This window comes from Magallana gigas, chromosome 7 (assembly GCF_963853765.1).
Source record: "Magallana gigas chromosome 7, xbMagGiga1.1, whole genome shotgun sequence".
Lineage (NCBI taxonomy): Eukaryota > Metazoa > Mollusca > Bivalvia > Ostreida > Ostreidae > Magallana > Magallana gigas.
Genome location: NC_088859.1, coordinates 34,682,523 through 34,697,434, shown reverse-complemented (window position 1 = coordinate 34,697,434; position 14,912 = coordinate 34,682,523). Strand labels below are relative to the sequence as shown.

Below are 14,912 nucleotides of genomic sequence, written 5' to 3'. Positions count from 1 at the left end.
GAACCAGTTTATCGGCCGTTAATCGCGAAATTAAGTCACCGCGAATAAAATTGGTTTTTAGTATTCACACAAAAGCTTGCTTATATAGTGAAGATTCTAAATTGTAAAAATCGTGACCTTAATATAAAAACTAGAACCCAGGCGGGGTTTAAAGTTTAACATAGAAATACATAGGGAAAATGTTAAAAATATTCTTCCCCTAGAACCACTGCTCCAGAAATGCTAATATTTACACCAAGGCTTGTTTATACAGTTAAGATTCTAAATTGTAAAAATTGTAACCCTCAGGCCAAAACTGGGGCCCCAGGCGGGGTTTAAAGCTAAACATATAAAAAAAATATTTTAAAATCTTCTCAAGAACCACTGCACCAGAAATGCCAATATTTTACAAAAGCTTATTCATATAGTGAAGATTCTAAATTGTAAAAATCGTGGCCCTCGTACCAAAACTAGGGTGCATGGCGGGGTTCAAAGTTTAACATTGAAAAATACGATAGAATTTTTCTTCCCCTAGAACCACTGCACGAGAAAAGCCAATATTTACACTTGCCTAGTTAATACAGTGAAGATTCTAAATTGTCAAAAACTGTGACCCTCGGAACAAAACTGGGGCCCCAGGCGGGGTTCAAAGTTTAACATAAAAATACGTAGGAAAAATGTTTCAATCTTCTTCTCAAGAACATAGAAATACATAGGGAAACTGTTTACAAATTTTCTTCTCATGAACCACTGCACAAGAAATGCCAATATTTACACCAAAACTTGTTTATATAGAGTGAAGATTTTATGTTGTAAAAATCGTGACCCTCTGAACAAAACTGGGGCCCAAAGCGGGTTTAAAGGGTAACATAGAAAAAACGTTTAAAATCTTCTCAATAACCACTGCACCAGAAATGCCAATATTTATACAAATGCTTGTTTTTACAGTGAAGATTCTAAATTGTAAAAATTGTAACCCTCTGGCCAAAACTGGGGCCCCAGGCAGGGTTTCAAAGTTTTACATAGAAATACATAGGAAAAATGTTTAAAAATTTTCTTCTCAAGAACCACTGCACTAGAAATGCCAATAATTACACCAAAGCCTGTTTTTATGTTGTGAAAATCGTGACCCCCAGAACAAAACTGGGGCCCCAGGCGGGGTTCAAAGTTTAACATAAAAATACGTAGGAAAAATGTTTCAATCTTCTTCTCAAGAACCACTCCACCAGAAAAGCCAATATTTACACAGAAGCTTGTTTATATTGTTAAATATTGGGGCCTGAGGTGGGGTTCAAAGTTTAACGTATATATAGAAAAAATGTTTATAAGAACTACAATGCTTCAATTTGTGAGATTACTTTACAGATATCCTTGAATAATGTAGTTAATGAAGGCGTGAACACCGGATTACTACTTGGGCTCTAAAAGGGGTTCAAAGTTTAACATAGAAATACATGTATATTTTAGAGAAAATTTTCTTTTCGAGAATTACAAATGTACAGCTTGTAATATAACTAAGCAAGCATCCTAAAATAGTGTATATTCTAAATTGTTAAAGCAAACTAAAAACCACCGAACAATACTGGGGCCCCAGAAGGGGTTCAAAGTTTAAAATGGAAATAGCATATACGAAATAGAATGTTACAATGAGCTGTTGTTCAGGTGAGCGATGTGGCCCATGGGCCTCTTGTTTAAAGTTTGCTATCCCCTAGGAGGGTTCTTAAGAGAACGAAAATAAAAACTTATCTCTTATTAATCAGTGCATCCATTTGTTTAATATATAGAAAGAGGTTTATAAAAATGCAGTACTTAAGCTTCGACCTCAGTATTGCAAGAATGGACTAAATCAATGTTCTCGGATAATCTCATAAGATCAAGTGAACAATCTCATAAGATCAAGTGAAATTTGAGTTGGTTAAACAACAGAAATTTGGTTTTGTCTAGTTTAATACATTTGGTTTTGTCTTAATTAATACAATTATCGGGAGCAACCTTTGCATATATACAAATAAACATATGTAGAATGGCTTACTGGCAGAAATTTTTTTATCGATGATTAGCAGAATTAAAACTGAAGGTTATAATAATTAGTAAAGGAATATCAACTAAATGTTAACTGAAAGGTCTGAAAAGGTTACTAAATGGCATAACTTTGTCGTTCAGTTACCATTCAGTCAAATTTCAGTGGACTATGAATGGCAAAGTTTCATTCTGTGATTGTGTTGTTTCACTTTTTATGAAACTTGCTGCCATTTACTTGCATCTGTGTTGCATATGAATTACATATATATAGACCGATGACCGAGCAATGCACGTTTGCTCCTCGTTAGCAATTAACCCAAATGAAGGCACGTAAAATTGTGGGGCGCACTTTTTCTCCTACAAACATTTTTCTTGTAAACCACATATTCGTAACAAGAAACAACTGTGCTTATTTTATATCTTTTTTATTGAATTAGGAGTTAAGAAAAGTACAAATACTGCTTATTTATATTCTGAATTAGGCCGGTGCCCCTTGTACATTATAGAATGTTTAACATTATTAAGTTTTGGGAAAATGTCTTAATCAGTGACAATTGTATAATTAGACGTTGTTACGAAGTTATGTACATTAATTGTGAAGAACACGGTTATAAAAACTGGGTTTTCGATGTAAAGAAAATTCTCATTGACCTCGGTTTCTTTTATATATGGACTAACCAAAAAAACAATGGTATTTTACAACTTGTAAAACAAAGAATTTTTGATCAGGCCAAACAAGATATTTTTGCAAATGTTGAAAATTCAAAAAAGTGTTCTTTTTACAAATATCTTTTCGATGGTGTACATCTTCAATACTATTTAAGAAAACCTATTCCCATTAAATTACAGAAATATATAACTAAATTACGATTATCATCACATCGCCTGGCTATTGAAACTGGTAGATATACATGTAATAACACAAACAGAGAAAATAGATTATGTCCACATTGCAAAACTAGTGTTGAAGATGAATTCCATTTTTTATTTCTTTGTCCTTTATACAGAACATTGCGCAGATTATAATTATACATGAAAGAATATTATTATAAAAAACCTTCTATGTTTAAATTTATTCAGCTTTTTAAAACTAAAAATGTTAAAGATCTCTGTAATCTTGTTAAATTCATCTCTAAAAGAATGCTTTTAAGAGACAACTGTATTACATGATTGTTAGTCTTTTGTTCTGTTTTCTCAACGTGTATATATAGTATAGTACATGTTATTATTTGTACGTGCACAAGTTCTCCTGTAAATACACTACCACCTCATGTTATACATATGTTATACTGATTAACTGTAAAGTTTAAAGAAATAAAGAATTGAATTGAATTGAATTAATGAAGTACTAGTAAGATTAAATTGACAGCACATTAATTAACTCTGATGACTACTCTCTCTCTCTCTCTCTCTCTCTCTCTCTCTCTCTCTCTCTCTCTCTCTCTCTCTCTCTCTCTCTCTCTTTTAAACTTTGAAGACATCAATTATCTTTAAAGCCATATCAACAGGTTTAAATAAACACAAGCTGAAATGAAATGAATTCTCGTGTTTTAGTTCTTTCAAAGAAGATTTGAAATAGCTAATCAACAATAGGTTTGCGCAAGTTCACAACCGAAATCCAACAATTTTACTGTTTTGTAACACATGTACAGTCCACGTATATATAATTATAACCATGCGAATTCAATGTTTCTCTCACAAAATGATTAATACTGTATATTGCATCGGAATTTTTGCGCAGTATAATTAATTATTCGCATGATATGCGATATTGTCGTGGATAATTTGGTTATGGCGGCGGTGCGTTTGCATCCTTGGACTTTGTTCATGTTCTCCCTGGCCGGCGTTGGCAGAGTAGCCGCTGTCGTCTGTATCACTGTGCCCATGCACGTTTGTAAAATTGGGGTCCAGGTACAGATTATCTGCAGTGTATGAAGATGTACATGTTGATAATGTATAAGGTAAATTTGTATAACATTCATTTGTTATCTTTGCGATATATATTATATACTTTTTACTGGTTATGAGGACATTTATTCCTCCCCCACCCCACCCCCCCCAAAAAAATAAGACAGCAACACCATGTATTTCAGGAGGCGAAGCCGAGGGAAATTGTTGCTGTCGAGGGGGACAATAAACTTGCTATCGTTCGATCAGTCAGTAAATATATATCTTTCGGCAAAGCAGAATTTCTTAATAATAAACAAATTAGAGTTATCGGACTTTGAATTTAATGTAGCGATCGGATTACGCCAGAAGTGTTCCGAATTTAAAAATGTAGGAAGCTGAATAGATAGCACGGAAACTATTTCACGGTTAGATAGACAAGCATGACAGCTTACATGAAGAGAATAATAGAGAAAAATTGTGTATTTTCCGGCAATAATGGGTATTCGCACGTTAATTATATAATTTTTTTATTTTAAAGCTAACACTTTTTCACGGGTGCACTAAAATAACGATATTTCTGACATGCGGGCCCTTTCGATGATTTACGGTGGTCAGTCATTTTAAAAGAGGTCAAGAGGAAACATTTCACATGTTATTTATTTTTTATTAAGGTAATTAATACATTTTTTCAGTCCGCGATAGCGTTTATGCACTACACTTGGTGCTAACGTCAAATCGCTCATGACGTAATTTTTGTCTTATACAGGGTTACAGATATATATACGTTATGTCGGTATTTAGAATATGCTACATTTATTAAAAATGTAAAAAAATAAATAATATAATCATTAATATATTCATTATTGATATGATATATGTGAAATATTTAAGGACAGAAATCAAACGGCATCCATACATTCTGAAAAGGGCATTGTGATTTTTGTTACAAGAACCCATTTTTTTTTTCTGGCGACCATTTCACTTTGACGAAATTAAATACAATTTAAATTGTATACACCGATTTTACTTATTATAAGTTGGCCTTGATACAAGTTGAGTTTAAACTAAATTGTTAATGTGCCTTCATTCCCTGCCGAATCATAGATCATGTGGGTGACAGAGTTAGGTTCATAGGATATGATACCACGTGTGAGAAACGTCGTATTCAGAGGGCTTATTTGAATAATAATAAAAATATTTTTGTTAATAATTTTATAAATTCTAACGTTTTAGGTTATATTTAGTGATTGCAAATGATAAAAACCGCAGAAAATAATTTACAGAGAAACGAGTTTGGGTACTTGGGGATATCAATGATTAAAAATGTACATGAAATGGTCGTATTTAAAACAATAAAATCAATAAGACATGATTTTGACTTAAAATGTTTGTGACCTGCGGAGAAATCGGCGATGATTCAATATACAAAATGAAACCTACGTAAAAATAGCAGTATTTTCAATGAATCAATGAATTTATTCGGGACACTCTGTTTTGCTCAATTTCATTTTTGTGGTTTTATCCCCATCGTAAAAATATTTTCTAAAAATACCATTATAGTGACAATTCGGTAGTTGCAAGAAAACCCCTAAAAGAAACGCACGCCTGTATCAAAGCGCAAAAAACTGCACCCACAGAAAAAATAATGACATGCCCGATAGCATAGCCACGCGACGTCACATTCAAACAGCATCTCACCTGTAGTTTCTAAGTTACACCTACGGAATACCTTGAACAGAACAACGGTGACTATTAGGGCGATTATCGATAACCCCAAAAGTGCTCCCAAAATTATCGTCATGACAGAATCATCTCCATTCCTACAAGAAAAATAAATTTTGTTACTTAAAAATAATTTTATTATAATTCAATTTTCAAACCTCTTTGTTTAAACACATTTATGAAATTAAAATAATACCCTGACGCTGATGGAGCTTTTGTCTGTATCGATATCTGATTGCTGCATTTCTGACATTCCACTGGGTTAGGGCACTTTGATGGCAATGCCTTATGTGGATCTTTTATCAGATTATTATGTATGGAATAACCATTCTCCTCCAACGTAAATCGACCGATCTATATCAAGCATGCAATTTAGAAATTATAGAAACCACATTATCATTTGCAGTACATTATGCTCTCCGATATAAACTTGAAAAATAAATTATCTACTTAGCGCTATACTTAGAACTGATAACCCTGCTTGGTGATTTCTTACTATTCTTTCCCCACAAAAAAAATGACCAAAAAACGTAAAAATAACCAATCAAATTTTTAAAAAATATTGATATTGCACATTGTATAGTTTTACCTGTTCATATGTAAGCTGACTGGTGTCCGAGAGTGATTTTTGGACTTGATAAATTTTGTATCCAATGTTCCCGTCGCCGTTATCATTAAAGACATTGGACGGCACCCCATTATCATCGATCACCATTCTCTGTTTTTGTATCCAATTGTACACGGTATCCGGATCATCCCTATATTGCTTACATAATGACGAAGACTGGGTTCCGCATAGTTCTTCGAATGCTTTGTTTGAACCTTGAAGAAGAGAAAACACGGCATTTATGGCAAACGAAGTCCATATCTCTGGTTTATAGTCCTTGTTGTTAAATTGTTCTGCGATATCAGAGCACTGAGAGTCAAACATTTTGTTGAAACTGCCAGACATATAACAGCCATTCCTTTTTTCAAAATATTCTCTTGTCCAAGGATTAATATCACTGCCTCTGGTGACCAATCTGTCGTACAAGTACTTCTTAAATTCTGAAACTCCTGTTAGAGGATTCATTTGCAGGGACAAAGATATAGTACCTTCTAGCTTTGGTCTTTTGGCTATTATATCCTTACGCGTTCCGAATGCTTCAGAGCCTATGAATATATAAGACCATTGCTCTATTGTTTTGTGTAACTCTTCCAATACATCATTTATAACGTGAGATTTCAAAAATAAAAGAATAATGGTTGCATAAGGAGTTTTAAGAAGGTCATCTCGAATCCTCTTATAATCATTTTCTTTAACCTTTATTTCATTTGCCACGCATATTTTGGATTCTTTAGCAGCGTTCACAATTGCATTTCTTCCGCCTTCTCCGTACGTTCCTTCACTGTACATTATTTGAATGTATGAAGAGTTCAGTGTTTTAACAATGTTCAGCATGGCAAGTGCTTGTTTATCATCTGGGGTGCAAGTTCTCAAAAAATACTTGTATGTTGTCCGATCGCTAAGCACTGCTGCTGTTGAAGCATAGCTTATCTGAGGAAACTTAAATTCTTGGAGAACGCTAGCAGTTGCTACACTAACGCTACTACCATAAGCAGCCACGAATCCAAGAGTTTTATTTCGAATGTCGCTAACATGTGACCCATCTGACAATTGTATTCCCTCCTTAAACAACTTCAGGAGGATTGATTGGATATGGAGAGGTTGGTTGCAACTGTTCAATATGACATACCCAAGTTGTTTGCTTCCGAAATAATTCCTGAATATTCCATTCTTTTTGTTTACTGTTTCAACAGCAAACCTAATCCCTTCAACTACTTCCCATCCGTTGGCTTCTCGAATCTTACCGCATTTCAATGGGTCAGCTGTGTCTTTGTTATAAACCGGGACCACTGCAGCAACGTATAGGTCGCCTTTTTTGAACAGAATTTCATTTGGCAGATTCTTATCAAGACATGATCTGCATAGTTTTCCAGAGTCGCATTGGGCCCGTATAATGTCAGGCCACGCTAAACCATCTGCATTTCTTGTGTAATCTCTCAGCTTTTCTTTGTTCAATGTCAATGAAGAATTGTTGTAATCGCCAACCTTTGGAAATGAAAGACAACTTTGAATAATGGTTATTAAACGCAGATCCCATCAAACTATATGTTTTATATACATATATCCCACAGAAACTCCAAAATCTTCAGAGCTTATACCGCATAGAAACTTCCAAATTTTAATTATTAAATTTAGGATTTTCTTTTCCCCTGGTGAATTAAAATTCGGTATACGGGAAATTTCTAAAACACATATAATGATACTCTATGCAAATACTTAAAAAAGAGTATACACGAGAAGGACTATTGATAGCTAAAACAAATTAACTACCCTCTGTATTGTGAACCAGATCATTTTGATTAAATTCTGAAATTATAAATAACGTTCCTATCGACGGTAGATAACTACGTGTATAAACTTTTAAAATTTATAATTTGTAAATGATATCCACTTACGAAAACATGTCCAATAAACCCACCTTGCAAATATGCTCCAAAAACTCAACAAAATAAATAACGTACTCACTTTTTCTAGGCACACATCGTTACTTTGTCTAATACAATTTCGAAAATGATAAACTTCGTATTCAGGTACATTTCCTGTAATGGTGGCCTCGACCAAATCATCGAAATGAATGTTCATAGACAATCCTGAATCTATTGGCATACTGTTTACGTTAACTTGAGTTTCTCTTCCTTTGTCAACAAGTGTGTATGCTTTCTCTGACAACGTATTGTTAAATTCCTGACATAACTCACTGTTTGTTCCACAAGACACTTTCTGTAGATCTTTCAAAATTTGGGCTTGTAGCGCTATAGCCAAAATGGCGTATCCTTCAAACACGTTATGCTCGACTATTATCTCTTCTCTAACAGGCATAGAGCACGATGCATCTTGCACATCACACAAAATGAATTTCTTCAAAACTAATCTAAGCCAAGGATTTGAAGCTACTTCTTCGGTGAAAGCAGTCTTGTTTGTCAAGACATCCAACCAGTGAGTTTTAAAACCATCAAACTGTAACCATGGGGGACTGCTGAAGAAAGAACCTTTAGCAATAGGGAAGCGACTCAGCGTCGTAATACCAACATCAGAAGATCCTTCTGAGAAAATCATTCCAAGCTGGAAATCAGTGTCTTCCTTAATTTTGTGTGCAACTTTTAAAATTGACTCCGCGGTTTTTGTTGAGGCAAATATTACAACTCCAAGAATTTTGCTTTCTTTAATACTGTGGTAAATTAAGGATTCTACTGTCGTTGTTATTTCATCTGTAGACACAAGACCATTTTTGACAGATATAGAAGACTGTAAGGCAACGCATATTTTTTTCGTTTTGGTCAGTTTCTTGAGTTCTTCATAGTTTCCTATTCCATACGAGTTATTTTCGTAAACTACACCAATGTAGTTCCAGGAAAGGTTTTCCATCAAAGAGACAATGACCTGTAAACAATACAAAATTAGTTTAAAATTGCTAAAAGATAATAATACAAATATAAACAGTGCGACATTTAAGTCCGGACATGACAAAGTCCGGGCTTTTAGCTACCATTTCCATTGGACATAGCTTACTTTTGTTTATATATCTTGGTGGGACATTTTCCTTTGATCCTATCATGTCAGCATGAATGTACACATTGCTCTAGTTTTCTTGTAATTGTCTCTCAAATATCAAAATCCCATGGGATTTTGGTGGGATTTTTCATCCCATCTCAAACCCCACTAAAATCCCATGGGAGAAAAAAATCTTTGTGGGATATAAACTCCCGTGGGATTTTTTCTCCCATCATTGGTGTTTATAGGATAAATAATCCTCTAAAAGGCTTTTATAGGATTTAAAATCCTATGAATCACCATGTTGGGATATTTTATCCCAGAGGATAAAAAGTCCTCTAAATATATCATCTTGATTGATTGTATGTTGGGGTTAACTAAACACTTATGATTCAATTGTCTGATCATATAGTATAGTGAAAGCAATATTCAAACAACCAATGTATCAATTTATTAGATAATGTCATTATATCCATCTAATGAATTACACGTGCTAAATTATATGTACCATCAATAACAAATTCTTCTTGAAATGACTTAATAGAGCTTATAACAATAAGATCTAACAAATTCTGAGAAAATAAATACCAAGAATTACCAATTCTATTGAATATTAATAAAAGTATTTCTGTTTATGTAAACCCACAAACTCTTATGATTCAATTGTCTGATCATATAGTCTAGTAAAAGCAATACTAGTATTCAAAAAACCAATGTATTAATTTATTAGATAATGTCATTATATCCATCTAATGAATTACATGTGCTAAATTATATGTACTATCGATAACATATTCTTCTTGAAATGACTTAATAGAGCTTATAACAATAAGATTTAACAAATTCTGAGAAAATAAATACCAAAAATTACCAATTCTATTGAATATTAATGAAAATATTTCTGTTTATGTAAACCCATAAACTCTTACTTTTCACTGCTGCAAGGAGACTCATTTTTGTTTAAAATTTTGATTGATTGATATGATTTGATTTGATACTGTACATCAGGTGAACCGGCATGACCCAAGGAACAAGAAAATATATGATTAATGGGCGGGGATCTCGACTATTTTCAAGATATTTGGGCACTTCCTGTTCAAGGGGGGGGGGGGGGGGGGGGGGGGGAGGGCGGTCATGACCACCCTTGGGGCCCATGACCTATATACTATTTGATGCTCCTTGACACAAGGAACAAGAATATATTTAGTTTAGGGGTGGGGATCTCAACCATTTTTGAGATATTTAGGCACTTCCTGTTCAATGGGGGTCAGGAAAACCCCCAGGGCCCATAACCTACATACCATTTGATGCCCCTTAACACAAATGACAAGAATATAAGTAGTCTGGGGTTGGGGATCTCATAGGAATTTAATGAGATATTTAAATTAGGGCACTTCCTGTGTCAGGGGTAGACAGAACCACCCCCATATGGCCATAACCTATATACCATATGATGCCCCATTACACAAGGAACAAGAATATTTATGGTTTAAGGGTGAGGATCGAGTCACGGTTTTTCAAATATTAAGTAATTTCCCATTAACCTGGGGGTTGGAGAATATATATAGTCCCCAGAGATCATATCTATAATGTACCATGTATTGACCATAATTAACACTCAATATATTTAGCATTTGAAAAATCCATGTCAATATCTTTAACGGTTTTCAAGTTATAACCATTTACAATATAGTGTATAATTTTTCCCTAAGGATTCAATGTTAGACCCCACCCCTATTTGACCCCCCAAAACTATGGTTGCCCAACCCCAATTTAAAAACAATAAATTCAAAATTTAAAACAGGGTATGCAGGCCTATCATATCCTTGAGTTGTGTACAACTCTGTTCAACCATCTCTGAGAAACGCGATGGACAAGTTCAAAGGCAAGAAAGAAGAAAAAGAAGAAACCGCTTTCAAAAACAATGTCTCCAAACTTCTTTTGGGAGACTTAATTACAAAAGGTACAATGTAAACAATTATTTTTATATGCATACAGAAGGAGAGTTTATAAATACTCCCTCTTCGGTTACATGTGTAGAATGGCCACCACTTGAGTAAAATTTGGCCTACCCAGAAAGTTGGAATTTCCTATCCTGATGACAATTTATAGGCTTAAGTTAATTACTGAGATAAGCAATAAAAACAGTTTTTATCAATTTAATCATTAAATTTATAAATCTGCAGTGAAGTTGCTCTCTGGTTTTATGAAATAACATTAAGAAACCTGACTAATTATAAATACCCATTTTTTTTTTATAAGAATATGTCTCTTTCAAATGTAGTAATTACATGTAAACAAATGTAGTTATCATAGTATCAACCTTAAAAACCCAAGTGTATGTATCCTGTGCAAAAGTGATATTTAAGATGTTTTTACATTAGTTAAAAAATCATCTCTCTTCTTTTATTACGCATATATACATGTATGATATGTAAAGGTACACCTGACATTCAAATAACATCTAGCTACTATATTTATGGTACTTCTATTGAATCGAACAAGAATCAACATATTTTTACCCTTTTATTGTATATATGCGTCAAAAATGTAGAAATACATGTAAAAATGAACATTTTTCATGAAATTCTTATCCATCTCCAGCTACCCTGGTGTGTTTGAATTTTATTTAAATTAAAGGTAGGCATATCATACTTGCAGGTCCTACTGTTTTAGCATGCATATGGTTTATCAAAAGGAGACTAGAAACCAGAATAGATAAGATATTCACTAAATATGATTGTTAAACTTCCATTTTCATGAAAAAAAAAATGTCTAGTTGTGAATAAAAATGCTACAAATCATCCAATTTACCAAAAAAAGAGCAATTTCTGAGCATCAGTGATGATTATTTCAAATATGTGTAAGAAATGACCCTAGAAAATTGCCACAAATTTCATAATATTAGGTAAAATATTTCAAACTATAAATGCTTTTTATGACAATCAAAATAGGGGGAGTGTAATACATGTAAGAGTATTTCTAAGTGATTTGATGCTTTTATCATGGTAATATTATGTAGATGTATGTAGTACTGAATAAGGTTTCTTATTCAAGGAGGTTGAACAACAATTGATGTCTAAAAGATTAAGTTAATATGTTTTACTAAAGGAGAGCCCCATGAATCTGTGTTAAATAGAGGAGTGGGGAAATGGTAGGTTCACTTAAATGGCTATATTTTTCTTAGACCTCAATGGAATTGGCAATATGATGCATATTTTTTCTCAGAATTGCATAAGCTTTCTAATTTCATCTTTTCATAGAATTTTAGTGTAAGTTAAAGAGAGCAAGTCACACAGTTTTGGATAATAATGAGAGTAACTCCCTCCTAAATGATTATTTTTTTTAAAATGAAATATGTTTAAAGATATTAATTGTTCTTCTTGAGTTGAGAATTGTAACTCATTTTTAAAGAAGTGTTCATCCCACGGGTACCTAAGGAAGTTTTTGTCCCATGCTTTTCCTTTATGAAAAAGTAATTGTCCCATATGCCTGTTAAATGAACTGGGTCCCATAATAGTGATAAATTTTAGGTTCTCAAAAATTATGGCTCGATCATACAGCCTCAAAACATTAGATTTGCTCATCTGATCGACTTATATTGGAATCATTATTATATGACTGACATTTATTAGTCAAGATTGTTTTAAAATATCTACTGAATGGCGGATCAGAAGCTGGAACCCATTAATTTCTTAAATAACATTTATTAGGTCTTTCCACCTTTCAGGTGAAAGACCTCTTGTTTTCTTTATGTTTTTTCTTCTTCTTCTTCTTCTTTTTTTCTATTTAGCTCGGGGTGACTTTTTTATTATTAGAGTTATCCAAACAATTTAAACTTTATGTAATTGCTCATTAAAAGTTATGGTACCAATTGACCCTGTGTCAAAGAACTCCCAGAACTTACAGAGTTATTGCCCTTTGAGAAGGAAATGCTTGTTATCGCTACTCCTCTGAAACCATAAGAGATAGAGATTTGGAACTTTTACCAATGTCTTCATTACACTTAGAGGGTTCTTCAATCTATTCATACCAAAAGGATCTGAGGCCCTCTTGTAGTAGTTATTCCCCCTGAAAGTATTTAAATTTCCATAAAATCACTTCCAACTTTTTTATTATTTGTCGTAGAGACTTCGGACCACTTGGGATGGAAGCGTCTACCTTTGCCGAACAAAATGACATAAAGGTCAAAGGTCAAGGTCATTTGAGAAGCTGTTAATTAATGAGTTTTTATATCTCTTTTGTTTAGGGTGGTAGAGAAAAACTTTTTTATGGATGTAGTAGGACATCTTAAGCCATTCTAAAATATAGCCCCTTGGCTCATACCTTTGAATATTTACAGAGTTATAGCCCCTTTTGTACGAAATGCTTGTTATCGTTACTCCTCTGAAACCATAAGAGATAGAGATATGGAACTTTTACCATTGTCTTCAGTACACTTAGAGGGTTCTTCAATCTATTCATACCGAAAGGATCTGAGGCCCCCTTATAGCAGTTATTGCCCCTGAAAGTATTGAAACTTCGATAAAATCACTTCCAACTTTTTTACTATCTATCATAGAAAGTTCGGACCACTTGGAATAGAAGCGTATACCTTGGCCAAACAAAATGACATAAAGGTCAAAGGTCAACGTCATTTGGAAGTCTGTTAATTAACGAATTTTCATATCATTTGAAATACAGAATTATAGTAAGGGTTTCAATAGCTTGCTGGATTGCGCAATAAGGTATTCAATTGGGTCAGCCAGGTATCACATCAAGTCCTGTGGTTACTCAAGTGGAACTTGTTTTACAATCAACCCATTCATTTTGTACAAAGACAGCTAGCCTATAGAACGCTCTCTTCTATTGTTATATGATTGTGTAAAGAATATTCACTTGGCTCAGTTTTGTGCATAGTAAGTGGAAAAAAAATTCAGAAAAGTATTTAATAAATCTTTACGATATATACAACATGGAATTCTTAAAGAAATGGCTTGATAATAATAAAAAATCTCTTTAAAAACCATTTATCAATGGCTTCGTGGTTTTCCCATGTTATAGTACAACATGTATCATAGGTATAATAATTTTTTGTATACCTTATTGACCAATCTAGCAATTCATAAAAATATTAGGTGGAAAGACCTCTAATTGTTCGAGAACAATTAGCCTACTAGTTTATTATGCAGTTGTATTATGTTGGTCTCAGTGGTACTTTTATGGATATTGTGAGGTTATACTATAAACACTTAAATGTTTATTCAATAGTTATGTTTCATATTAAATTTTTCCTAATACTCTAATTTAAGCATATTTTATTGAGTAATCAAATGGATTAGGCAACAGGCAAAGCCTATATAAACCCTCTCCAAAATAAAAAGTCAAGAAGTGGTGTTATAAAATAATCATAGAATATAGTATAATATAGTATGTAGTATAATTTACCAGTTTACAGAGTGATATGTTATTGATATATTTGTATACAAAACAAAGGATAATTGGATGATAAATAATAAGCTTGACTTTTGTCATATGATGATAAATTAACTTGTTGTTTAGCATATACATGAACACATTCATTCCTACATTTATAAACCCATCACCTCATTCATTCATACCGACAGACAGACATAGAATATTGGTCCTAATACTCTGCTCAATGAGCTTAAATAAAGCTCTGAATACATACATGTATTTTTAACCAGTGAACCCTAATGTT

General features: G+C 33.3%; 1 protein-coding gene across 2 annotated transcripts in view; it reads right to left on the bottom strand.

The window, feature by feature from the left end:
* Positions 1 to 2,409: 2,409 nt before the first annotated feature.
* The window catches only part of LOC105333893 (uncharacterized), a 33,343-nt gene continuing 20,840 nt past the window's right edge, over positions 2,410 to 14,912 (bottom strand). For both annotated transcript variants that reach the window (XM_066065079.1, XM_066065078.1), the window contains exons 5-9: positions 8,186 to 9,100; positions 6,203 to 7,705; positions 5,810 to 5,967; positions 5,590 to 5,711; positions 2,410 to 3,923 (exon numbers count right to left, since the gene is read on the bottom strand). In XM_066065079.1, coding sequence (XP_065921151.1) covers positions 3,748 to 3,923; positions 5,590 to 5,711; positions 5,810 to 5,967; positions 6,203 to 7,705; positions 8,186 to 9,100 — 2,874 coding nt within the window. In that variant the 3' untranslated portion in view covers positions 2,410 to 3,747. The remainder of the gene's footprint in view (positions 3,924 to 5,589; positions 5,712 to 5,809; positions 5,968 to 6,202; positions 7,706 to 8,185; positions 9,101 to 14,912) is intronic.